The 13,153-nt window shown below is 37.8% G+C and overlaps 1 protein-coding gene across 1 annotated transcript; it reads right to left on the reverse strand.

Annotated features, from left to right (window-relative positions):
- Nucleotides 1-104: 104 nt before the first annotated feature.
- Nucleotides 105-12,521, reverse strand: taldo1 (transaldolase 1). Its single transcript, XM_040137868.1, has 8 exons — nucleotides 12,338-12,521; nucleotides 8,100-8,223; nucleotides 7,372-7,479; nucleotides 6,452-6,583; nucleotides 4,055-4,230; nucleotides 1,536-1,733; nucleotides 812-957; nucleotides 105-612 (listed from the first exon to the last, which is right to left on the reverse strand). The coding sequence occupies exons 1-8, from the start codon at nucleotides 12,435-12,437 to the stop codon at nucleotides 580-582; spliced, it is 1,017 nt and encodes a 338-aa protein (XP_039993802.1). The 5' UTR covers nucleotides 12,438-12,521; the 3' UTR covers nucleotides 105-579.
- Nucleotides 12,522-13,153: the final 632 nt, after the last annotated feature.

Here is a 13,153-nt window from a genome sequence, read left to right on the forward strand (position 1 = left end):
TGTGTGTGTCTGACACCTGCTGTAACTCGCTGATCTGTTAGCAAAGACAGAAAGTTACAACAACAAAAAAATAAAAAAATAAAAAAAATACCCAAACACAGCTGTGAAGGCTGAGAGGTTTATTTATTCAAAGAGCAGAATGTAATATTCTGAGGAATGATGGTACAATTATCTTTATTTGCCATAGCCCGTAGCAAAATTGTGGTCCTTTCTTGTAGTCACATAATTACTACTCAAAAGAGACTAGGCCAAGTCACATTAAGACATTTCTTCTGCAAAGTTGTTTATTTTTTTTTCCTTTCTGGTCAAGTTTTTAGCAAATATTAGACTATTTTACAACAACGCCACACCAACATTAGCATTAATCACCGTTTATGTTTGGTCAGAAAACAGACAGTCAGTCAGTCCCAGCCTAAGAGACGAAAGGTGTCCATTCAGGAGGTCCCTGGAGTTTGGTCAGATGAGAGGGAAGGCCTTCTGGTGCTTTGGACCTTCTATCAGGTAGCTGGGGACAAAGACGGCAGCCTCCTCACTCCTTATACTTCATGTCAATGCGGCTGGAGACGCCAAATGTGTTCATTACTGCCCGTTTTTCGCACTGAGCATTTTCTCCTGTGATTAAAAAAAAAAAAAAAAAAAAAAAAAGTTAGCATACAAGGCTTGACGAACACCTTGCATAAACTAAATCATCACTATACTGGCTGCAAGGAAGCAGTGTGTCATTAGTATGAGTGCTCACACAGAATCATATACATTTGCCAAAAAAGAAGAAGAAGAAGAAGAAGAAGAAGAAGAAAGAAAAGCCTCTGACTTTGATCACGGTCTCCAGTTTGATGGCGTCAGCAGCAAACTTGCGGATGCCGTCGGACAGTTTCTCCACCGCCATGCGGTCCTCGTTGTGCTGCCAGCGGAAAGCCTTCTCATCCAGGTGGATCTTCTCCAGATCAGAGGCCTTGGCTGCAAAAACAAAACCATCACGGTAAATCTGGAGATACATTACAGGTTTTACAAATTACTACCCCCCCCGCCCCATGAGCAGACAGCAGATCATGTGTCATATTTGTACTATGTAGCATCCTTTCCCACATCTCTGTGCCCTTTAATCTTTGGCTATAACAAGAAACATCTGGGGTCTTGAGAACAGACCCTTCAAAAAACAGCACCATTGTCCTTTGATGCAAGAATGAAGTGAGTTGAGACTTTAATAGCAGCTGTCAGTGCAACATTTTTTTTTTCTTTGCATCAAATCAAGCTGCAGAACAGGAAAAATGTTTCCTATTAAATTAGGAAACAACAGCCTGTGCAGAGAGGCTGCACAGGTTGTTATTTCCTAATTTAATAAATATATTTAGGGATTCATTACGATCCAACTAGGTGCCAAAACCTTTGACTACTAGTGTCTTTAAGTATTTTTTGTCAAACCCTTTTTATGTTTTGTAGTTCACTATATGCCCAGGGACAATGAAAATAAAACTGGCAGAGCTATTTAAGAAAGCAGTATTTTGCGGGAAGTGAACACAGTCACAGAACAGTACCTTTCTCCACATTGAGGCTCTCTGTGACGGTGCTGTGATCTTGGCTGAGCTCTGCCAGCAGCCCCGGGGAGATGGTGAGCAGGTCGCAGCCGGCCAGGGCTTTGACTTGCCCCGTGTTTCTGAAGGAGGCGCCCATCACCACGGTGCTGTAGCCAAACTTCTTGTAGTAGTTGTAAATCTTTGTCACACTCAGCACACCTTGGGAAGGAGAAGAAGGGAAATTTAAAGCCAAGCCGTGAAACCAAAAGCCAAAACACGCACACATCCCTGGTTCACAAAAGCACCAGTTACAAAGTTACACGAAGCCTAATCAGTTCAAACTGAAGGATGTTTCAGAAGCACATACCGTTTTCACTATGGTTTTCATTATGTGGTTACTGGTTTTGTTTTTGTTTAAAGACTGTCGGTAGTGCTGGTGAAAAATTCTGGTGAGTTCTGTTAAAAAGGCCCTGGAAACTTTCTCAGTGAGCTTCTTATTATGAGTGGTGGGATCCTACGTTCACACGCACCGTTTTCTGACAAAGTTAGAACAGTTATGGTTATTTCCCCGAGGGGTTTCTGCGCCGTTTTCTCCATGCTTTCCTGATTTGGTTTGAATTGGCTGGCATTCAGCTGCCGATTAGGGCTGGGCGATGTATCCAAAAACATATCGCAGTCTGGGATCGAATACTAGACAAATCACACGGTTTGTTAAGGTTCTAAACGGTGTGGAGAATGGTCGCGTTTCGCTGGCCTGCTCAGACTAGATTAACAGCACACTGGGCACTGCGCCACCATGTTCTATGCCATTTATGTCAAATACATGTCATACTTGAAGTCCTTCCCTCTCAACTCATGCAAGAGCCTTAACAGGTCTCAGCCAGTCAAAAATCTCTGTTGTCAAACTGTAAGTATGTCTAGATGGAGAAAAACATTTCTCTTAAAAATGAGGTCGGAAGAGCGGGTGTCACTGACCACTGCTGTCGTCAGCCTCAAACACACCCACATATACCAGACACCAGACAAGCTGGAAAAAGGCTGAACCGTCTGAAACCAGAATTCAAATGGCTGCAGGAAGGAAATGTATTCAGTACCACACACAAATCTGACATCGGTGCCACTATAATGATAATGTGATGATAGATGACATATCACAATATTGAGTATATGTCCCGACCCTACTGTAAAAACCTGACCTTCACCAAAGAGTTTTTTCTGTCATTCATGGTACTGTCAAAGATATTTGGAAACAGATGGAAGGCAACTTTAAAGTGTATATAAATGTTTTCATTTCTTCATGCTTGACATAAAATTAATAGCTAAATCATATTTCCTGAAGTAACTTATGTTCCAGGTATTTGGGCTGTATTTATTTGGCCATTGTTACAGAGTTGTGTTTCTCAACATATTGTTTTATCATGTTCTTAGTAAAGGCCATTCACAACACTACAGATAGAGGCATCAGCCTTCTTTGTAATGATAATTTTATATTATAATTTATATAATTGTATATAATATTGCTCTCACTTGATTTTCTACAGGGGAATCTCTTTAATAGTTTCCAGTTGAAGTGGGAAAGATAAAAAAGTGTGTGACAGAGAGAGACGAATTTGATTAAAATATATATATTTGAACAAACGAAACATCACAAATTTACCTCCTGAACCACAGGTCACTTGAAGTCCATTGCTTCTGAAATACTTTCAGTGGACATTGGTCCCCTGGTGTAAACATGGTGGCCTAAATCCGCAGTGAAGGCCCTCACAACTTTCTGGTTCCAAATGCCAAATACTTTAGCTTAGCATTGAGAAATAACTGGAAGTAGTGTACCAACCGATCACTCTCTGCTTTACTTGTTAACGGCACCAAATTGTCTTGTTCTTTCCAGGAAAGATCATTTGGAAATAAATTGGATTTTAAAGACTCATAAAATAAAGCCTTTTCCTATTTATAACAATTTTCCGTTCCTTTCGGGTTTTCAGTTTTTTCCAAAACCTTTTCCGGTCTAGAAAAGGCTACTTCCAAATTCCATGGCTTTTCTAGGTTTTCTATGACTGTTGTTATTTGGAAGTTAAAATTTCCCTGTGGAGTTTTCTTGAAAAGAAAACAAATTACGTTTACATTAATATTACTAACCAAAGTGCATTATATGTGTACCCTTGAGGCCAAACAAACAAATTAGATGCATTTTCTTCATAACAAATCCTTTTGTTTGTTATGAACCAGTATTTGTTCTTACTATTTGATTGGATTTTGCCTACCCTTTGTAAATGCTGATTTTAATAAGTGATTTATAAATAAACTCTAGTATTATTATTATTACTTAATAAATAATTGGTCCCAAGCCTACAGTGATCAACTGATACTGTAGTTACACATCCTAGAAAAATTAGAATACATTCATAAAAGAAGGCAAAGCCTTTGAAATATCAACAATGTTTTGCTGTCTTATCCAGTTTACGCAATGAAAAAGAATTCCTCCTTACGACTTATATTCAGACGAAGGCAGATTTCATAACACTAAGAATGGCCTTCATTACCTGGGTCTTCATGTGGCTCGTAGCTTTTGCGGTCTGTATTCTCCTTGTACCAGTCGAAGATGCGTCCAACGAAGGGTGATATAAGTGTTACCTTGGCTTCTGCACAGGCCACAGCCTGAGCAAAAGAGAACAGCAGGGTCATGTTGCAGTGAACACCATGCTTCTCCTCAAGCTCCCTAAACACACACACAAAAAAAAAAAAAAACAAGTTAAACATATCACAAGACAGTAATACGTCCATATGTAAACACGCATTTTTCTCCTCCGCTTGACATTTCAACGAGAACCGCCTCAAAGATCGGGAAACATTTTTCTCAATGTGCAGTCTATTTGAGAGACCGTTCAGTCCTATTATTTTTGCACTGGTTAAATATGTGGTATCAAACTGACGTAGACCTATAAACACAGATACAGGCTACCGGGTATTACGGTGACAACAGTCCAAAACCCAACGATATTCATAGAAAACAGAGGAAAGCAGCAAATTCTCTGATTGGAAGAAGCCAGAACCTGCAAATATTTGCTGTTTTTGCTTGATGTTTGACTTAAATGATTAATTTCCTTTCAATCACCTAATCATTTAATTGACTAATTGGTTTCACCTCAAAATTGGATCAAATAAAATCTAAGATTTAAAAAAAAAAAAAAAAGTAAAGAATTGTTTTTGCAGATGGAGTACTCTGATCATAGACCAGCTCTGTATCCTGTTTGTGTGGTAATACCCTTTACCGCACAAGAACCATTAAGATACAAATCCATCTGCTCAATATTTAAACTCAGACTAACAATACATTATGTAACATGAATCCAGCTCATGATGATCAAACTTCAGCTCGCTGCTCGGCCGCAGAGCTGTTTGTTCATTGAGTTTGTCTGGTGGTGGCTGGGAAAAAAAGAAACAGAATGGTTTTCTGTTTTGTTCCCTCATTTGCAAAATGCCGCTTTGTTTAAATCATCTTTTGAAAATTTGGTGACGGTAAAAAGGTTTTTTTTTTGTTCTTTTTTTTTTTTTAATAAAATTTGATCACCATGTTAGAGGGATGGCAAAGTTAAAATGTTTTAAATTCTACAGATCATGGCTAATTTAAACAAAGTATTACTAAATGACATCTCCACAATAGAGTGTACATCTGTATGTCTCTTAAATTTTAAGCCAATGAAAACTATTTCACCATAACATTATATATTTGTGACTAAATAAGCCACAAAGTTAAAATTAAAAAACAAAAAAAACAACAACAACAGAAACAAAACAAAACACTACACTGCTTCATCAGGACTGTGCAGATGTAGTTTGGTCAATTTTGACTGAAAATAGCCTGGAAACAAGCAAACAATTTCACAACTGTCACTGCATTTTGATTTAAATGGTGCCAAATCCTGGTGGTTATGCATTTTTCAACACAACCCACATCAACTCCAGTGAGAAGAGCACAAACAAAAAACACAGAGAGAAATCTAGAAATTAAAGTAGAACAATAACCATGTAGAACTGCACTGTTCCTACAAAGAAGCTCGTTAAGAAAGTTTTTTTTCGGGGCCTTTAACTTAAAAATTTTTTCATTCTGCAAATATTCCATGAAGGGAAAAAAAAAGTACCCAGTGGAGTTTTCTGGTAAACGTAAAAACTGTTTACATTCATTAATTTTATGGTTCTCACCAATACACTAAGTGTATCCTTGAGGTCTAATCCTGAATTATTTACCTCTACGTTTACTTAAAAGCAGTCAACCCTGCTTTTGTTGATGCAAGGCTGCTTAATTTTGGTGCATTACAATTACCCGCCTGTATTTCATTGGAATAGTGTGAAACCACTGGACAGGAATGTATCACATCGCATCTTTCAGCTAATGCACAAGACCAACTAAAACGGGACCTGCACATTTAAAAATTAAAAAAATAAATAAAAAATAATAATAATCTACTAGAGGTCAGAAACTCCACAGGGTGCATTTTAAGTCTCTGCTATGGCTTCACAGCAAACCACATCTCAAGATAGCACCAGATTCATCCCCCTGAAAAGTGCTCAGTGAGCGCATACACTGAAGTTTTTCACGTTAATAAAGTGTATGAATTAGTTTCAATTAATTAGTTGTCAGTTCGAATTTGTTTGAGAGATAGAAAGGGAGATGCGACCAAGGTCTCCGGCTGAACTAGAACTAGGGACATTGCGGTTTGTGATCGCCGTCTTTTTGTTGGCTGAGGTGGTCTTTATTTGTGACGAAGCTGCACCACCTCCCAATGTAAGACATCGAAAGAGACCCTGTTGTGTCCACCTTGAGTCAAGGTAAGATCAAAAAGAGATGAAACCCATCAAGACCATAAAATGCTAAAAAACAAATCAACTGATACGGACAAAAATGCAAACAAATGGCATAGCTACCATTATATACTCACTTGCCGGCCTCGATCCCCTCCCACGTCGATGACAGCTTGATGAGCACACGCTCCTTGCTGATGCCTGCCTCTTCGTAGAGAGCGATGAGCCTAAGGGCCTTGGCAACCATTTCATCTTTATCAAAAGATAGTCTGTTAGGCGAAACAACACAACCATTAAGCGTTTAGCTCAAATTTGACATCCACACCCTATATTGGCACAATTACTGTGTTTTATTTCAGCCTAGTTTCAATGATTTATTGGTGGTGCAGCTGTGGCTCAGCAAGTAGCACGGGTTGTCTATTTATTGCAGGAGTGGTGTGATCCCCGGTTACTCCTGTGCACATGTCCTTGAACAAGACATTCATCTCCAAATGGCCCCGATGGTTGGGAGCATCCTACGTGGTAGCTTTCTTTTGAGTGTGTGTTTGTGTGTGGATGAATGGAGAGGCAAAGTGTAAAGGGCTTTAGATGAAAGTGATGTATACTGTAAATGCAGTTCATTTTACTGTTTTTATTCAATTCGTGATTCAGGTACCTATTTTACTGAAATGGAACATGTGAGTTGTTAAAATAAAGTTGTTTTTTCTCAAAAAAACAAAAAACACGCATCCTGCATTTTCTAAAATTTTGATTATTACATAATGTTGTGAGTGGATTTTATATATACATATGGGCTCCCAGCAAATTTTTTATAGAAGGATTAAGTGTAAATCTCCAAAGACAATAAAAGTAATTGCAATAAAGTTTTCCACATTTGAGGGATGACATAACCAATAACTTTGTCTCTGAATAAAAGCTGACTGTTCAATTGTAATATTTTAATGTAATACTGCACAGAGTTTACGTTCTCAGTCTACTGTGTTACTTTGAAAAGTTCAAGATAGTAAACATGTTTCCTGTCATAACTAGCCCCTTGTGACTTGTTGTTTCCACCTACCTGGCATCCACCTCAGTAGAGACTCTGCCTGGAACCTTCTTGAGAATCTCTAGTCCAAAAGTAACAAACAGCTTGTCCATGGTGTTGGCTACCTGCTCCTCTTCAGTTCTGAACGGAGGAGGACACATTATTGTTATTATCTGGTGATCTCACTGGTCTAAGTTACACTGAAGAGAGGAATTTCATGAAAATAGACAACATTATGCAGTTATACTTTTCTCAAAGCTGCCATCCTCGACTTCTGCGCATTCTCCGCATTACTAAGTACTTCATCAGGTTGAAGTTGTTTGACAGTTTAGGTACTCAACCAGTAAGGTGCAAAACCACAAACCCAATCCACATTTCTTCAACATGAAGAGTATGGAGACCATCTCCAAACACTGTAAATGTAGTTTTTAATGTTTAACCACCCTCCATTGCACAAATCTAAGAAATACAATCATTAAAATGCATCACAAACCTCACGTTTAAGCAGGAATGACTAACATTACAATCAACTACCTGCTCTAAAATTGAGGAACTTTGTCAACACGTTGCACAGAGGAATTGTGTACTGTGCAACATCTACAAAACCACATAAAATGTTCCCTTTCTTTAGCAAATGTCTTGTACTTCAGTGCTGTTTGGATTCAGGTTTGACCTCTAGTGTAATCCAACAGGTACACCACAAAAGAATGGTTTAAATTTAGGGAGTCTGCTTTAGCCCTCATATGTGCGCAACCTCTTACCCGCCTTTGGCGATGCCGTATTTGATGGCCTGATCCAATAGGGGCTGGTAGGCTGGCATCTTTGCGGCAGCCAGGATAAGAGATGGGTTAGTGGTGGCATCTTGAGGCTTGTACTCGTCAATGGCTGCAGGATGGGAAGACACAGCAGAGACAAGTCATTTACACACAACCTGCTTTTTCACACTGTAGATATCATTCTTATGAATATCAAATATCTCATCAAGCCCAGGATCTGTCCTTTTATCCATTTAATTTGCCAAAACATCTGCGGGGGAAACTGGACAGAGGTGGCATTCAAAACTTTGTATTACAGTGCAACTGTTCACCCTGAATCTTACAGGCCTAAGAAGTACAGCTTAAAGGCAAAATAAAAATATACAATCTGGTTTCTAATTTTAGTCTAGGAAAAATAAAGTCACATCTATTTGAAATCTTCCGACAGTAGTCTATGCAGACAGTTGACACAATGTAACTAAGCAATTCAGACCAGTCTGGCTCTCTCGCTGAGATACCTCAATTCAAGGTTTTCCTTCATTTATTCATTCAAATGTGGATTTTGTCTGTGTTTAGGTAAAGAACATCAGAGAGTGTCACAGTGGGAACTCTGGTATGTTGAATCTACAATATAATGCTGCTTTCAGATAGAAATTGCGCCATCTACTGCCTAGACGTGTTGCTGTTCTGTCCTGTGAAAAACAGAAACCAGATTCAGAAGCGGCAGATGGATATCAGTGTTTCTTCTTATAAAGAAGAATACACAGTTTAAAATTGCCTTAGGAAAGAGAAAGGGCTTAAGTAGGGCAATGATTATTGATTTAATCATCTTCTGTTTATTACAAAAGCTAGATTATATGATTCTGGGAATTATGAGACTGCCCTACTTAATAAAAAATATGACAAACTGACTTCAAAAGAGTTGAGTAATGTTTATGATAAAAGTCACAAGGCCTGTATTGAGATCTTATTTTATCCCATTACCAAAAGAACTCTGACAGAACAGTTTTTAAAATCATCCTCTTGCAGTTTACAGAACTGTACTGCAGATTTTAATTTGATATGCATGAGTGGCAGGGCCTTTTCACGGGACGCAGTGGTTTTTTTGTGAGGACTCGACTGTAGCAGCTGAGTTCTGTCAACGCTGCCAGCTCTTCGGCCTAAGAACAAAGCCTGCCTCTGTTCTGTAGCCAGGTGTCTCTCACAGTAGCTCCAAAATAATTGGATCCTTCTGTAGGTCATTGGGTTTGGACTGGATACTCGTGATCAACAGTTCAAGAAGACACTACACAGTTAAAGAGCTGATTATGGCAATATTCACAAAAGATGGGGTCTGGTCAGTCTACCATATGGGTAGTTTTGTAAGCTATCCATAATTTAATAGCCATCCCAAATTACCATTGAGGACATGCCTTTTTATTTCCACTGACAATACATGTCCTCAACTGGGCAAAAATGTTGTTTAAAAGTTATGATAAAAAATTTAAACACAAATAAAGGATTGTAATTAGTATAGCAGTAGTCCAGACTTTTCTGTGCAAGTTTTTAAATATGTAGTTGATAATACCGATTTCACTTTTCTAGTAATCGATAAATTGGATCTGCACCAACTATATTTATATGTATATCACAGCACAATTACTGCAAATAACCAGATTATACCAGACGAGTATGGCGGTAGCTTTACATTTGCAGTGACGGCACTTTGTAGTTTGCTGGAGCATCAGTTTAATATCCAGAGGTATGTGTGAAAGCGTGTGGGGGAACGTCAAATTAACCACAAAATAAGAAGAAACAACTTCTTTTCATATTGGTTAATGTGCTTTAATTTGACTGCTAGCTATGCCATGTTTTGCATTTATATTCACAATAACCTTAAATGGTTAAATTAAAATCCATAATGTATTTAAAATCCCAGTCAGATTAGTGCCTTAATCTAAATGTGATATTAGAATGCATCTACGCAGTTGTGAACAATTCTGTGAAATGTCACATTTCAGACCTGCTGAGATCTCATCTCATAAAAAGGAACCTTAACTAAATGTACAGTATGTCGTCTTTAAACCATCTATAACTGTGCAGGCTGATCAGTTACCAAGTAGCCTTGTGCAAAATTTCACAAGTGTCCGCTCAGCCCATTGTCACTGTAAGATTCTTCCTCAGAAATCTTTTCCTCAGTTACATGAGTGAAGCAAGACTGTGGTGTTACACCCTGTTTGACCACGTTCTTGCATTTCTTACTGGAAACAGAAGTTCTGCTGCTGGAGTTGAACATGTCTAAACTTGCAATAGGTGACATCTGAGAAATTTTACACCACTCATGTATAACCTAGATTACATAAACCACGCGTGTGTGCATTTTGAATAGGAGTCCTCAAAAATGTGAAACCAACGGCTGTGTCAATCTTCAGTGACCACAGATGTCATCACTATCACAAACTCTGCGTAACATCTTTTTCAATTTTTCACTGACAGTGCTAACAGAGGTTTCACTACGGCCTAGAGATGTTTTGATAAAAACTGTTTAAATCAGCATTGTGTGACAGACACTGTTGATGGGTAGGATATTGTGATGTGAAAAAGTATCTGTTACTTGCTGGCAAGTTCTGATTGTCCTGCTCTGTTTGTGCTGTTGCTGTATTGGATTGTACACCTGCCAAAAAAAACTACTGTTTCATTTTTCAGTTAATGTGTCAATTATGTTTTTGATGAATGGTTTTATCTATATCAAAAAATAGTGGAAGAGACCTATCAGCACCTTCCAAGGTGACATCTTCAAATTGTTTTGTTTTCTTTTACTGCTTATATCTGTAGTTTCTTCTTAGTAGCTCGTCAGTCATCAATGAAGTACTTAATTCCACTAACTTGAATGAAAGGTCCAATCATACGTTTGATTGTTAGATTTCCTTGATGAACAAAGCAAAACGCATAGATAACCAATTTACAGCAAATAATCACTTTTGAGAAACTAGAATCAAAGAATGTTTGTTATTTTTGCTTGAAAATGTCAATTATTGCTTATAAAATGTCAATTATTTTTCAGTCGCATGACTAATTGATTAATAAGATTATAATTTCAGCACCGAATGGCACTAAATTATACAGCAGTTTTTGTCCAAACCCTGTATGCATGACTCAGCGTCATTCTTTTGTCTAAAAGTGCAGTTTATCAAAAGACATACAAACACATTAAAAATGCCTATGCAGACTAGAGATCAAAAGTCAATTTTGATAAATCCAATAATCATCTATAGTAATTTTTCAAATACAAATTATGAGCATTTGATGGTTCCCGCTTCTTTGCTGTACATGAGAGTTACCTGAGTTTCTTTGGGTTTCGGACTGCTAGTCGAACAAAACAAACAATTTGAGAACATCACCCTCATCTGTCGGGATTATAACAGTTTTTTTTAAATCAAAGAAATTTTATAGAGAAAACAAATAACTGTTCGAGAAACATATTTGGCAGATTCATGGATAATGAAAATAATCATTAGGAGCTCTATAATCAGTTGTGGTCCAACGCAAACCCCAAATCACTCCTGCTGTGTAATGTGAGTATTATCAGCTTTCCATTTGATATGCTACTGAGTCACAAACCAGTTCTGTCATGTCATCCTGAGTCTGCAGGTTGTGCATGAGGAACTGTGTGATTTGCCTCACAACGTAATAATGTTACTGCACACTCTTCCTCATTCTGACCCCTTGAGAAACATGACCTTTCCCTCTGTGGCATGAAAGAGACAAACGAGGAAGTAAAAAAAAAAAAAAAAAGAAGAAGAAGAAATCACTTCTTACAGCGTGTTGCATGATTACTTAGTTAGTTTTGCCACCACATCATCTACATTTTCACCACGTACACATGCTCAATAGGTGTAGCTGTAGCTAATTTCAAGTTATGTCATTTTAGAGGTTGATAAGAGGATAATGTAAACAAAATACTTAGCTAGCTCTTGCTAGTGCAGCTAACGTTAAGGTAGCAAGTGTTACTAAATTAGGCAGCGTTAATAACAAGTAATCGGATTATCAGATTGTCAAATTCTGCAGTTACAAAGTAAACGTAAAACATCGTAGGATTTGCATAGCGTGCTATTTAGCTAGCTAAGTTTAAAAGGAGTGAGACTGATGCTAACATTTAACTGACACGGCGGTCGTTCACTCTAAGTTAGTTAGCATGCTAACCAGCTAACATTAGCAGGGGTTGGTTCTTTTTTTCCCTTTTTCTTTTTTTTTTTTTTTTTTACCGTTAAAATCTCCCGTGTCTGCCACCACCACAGTGTGCTTCTTCAGCTGGTTCAGCGCCGACTCCATCTTTCTCCGTTTGTCTGGCGACACACTGGACATGATGAGCAGAGACTGGGACCCTTTTATACACAGAAAACACGTGAGAGCAGGCGGAATGTCAGAGAGGCGGCGGCGGCGGCGGCGCGCAGCCCAGGAGGAAGGAGGCACCGGGGACGCGCAGATATCTCTTCAACGGAGCTCCTGCCGAAAAAGAGTAAATTGATGAAAAGATTAGAAATTAGGCAAATAGACAGTCTCATAATTATCTAACAATGAGTAAAATATAACGTATGTAATTTACCATTAATACAAATAAAACTTGAGTACTTTTTGCTAATAATACTTACATTCCTTTACTTAAGAGAGATATTCAACGCAGAACTTTTCTTACGATGTAGTATTTATATATATAGCTGTATCGCTATTGTTTGTTTTTTCTAGGAACATTGTGTGATTGGATTTATTTTTTTTTTCCACTTTATTTTGTCATTTGAAATATTTTCTTTAGTTTTTCTCCTCTCTGAACAGATACATTTCTCTGTGCTGTAAAGCACTTTGCTTTGTATGCGATGTATAAATAAAGTTGAGTTGAGTTACACATTTACAAAGCTGAATCCATTACATAGCTTTTTCAGTCATTATTATATTACAAACCTCGTATACATATGTCTTATAAGTCGTAACTTTGAGATACTATCTTAACTGTATATAACTTAGTTATAGATGTTATACTAGATTTATAGTTAGTTATAGTTGTTATACTAGATTTATAGTTA

Source organism: Xiphias gladius, chromosome 1 (assembly GCF_016859285.1).
Source record: "Xiphias gladius isolate SHS-SW01 ecotype Sanya breed wild chromosome 1, ASM1685928v1, whole genome shotgun sequence".
NCBI lineage: Eukaryota > Metazoa > Chordata > Actinopteri > Istiophoriformes > Xiphiidae > Xiphias > Xiphias gladius.

Coding starts and splice junctions, on each gene's coding strand:
- taldo1 (XM_040137868.1), bottom strand. CDS start 12,437: ATGTCCAGTGTGTCGCCAGACAAACGGAGAAAGATGGAGTCGGCGCTG. Junction 8,224..12,337: donor AGACACGGGAGATTTTAACG/GTAAAAAAAAAA, acceptor CCCATCCTGCAG/CCATTGACGAGTACAAGCCT. Junction 7,480..8,099: donor TACGGCATCGCCAAAGGCGG/GTAAGAGGTTGC, acceptor TCCTCCGTTCAG/AACTGAAGAGGAGCAGGTAG.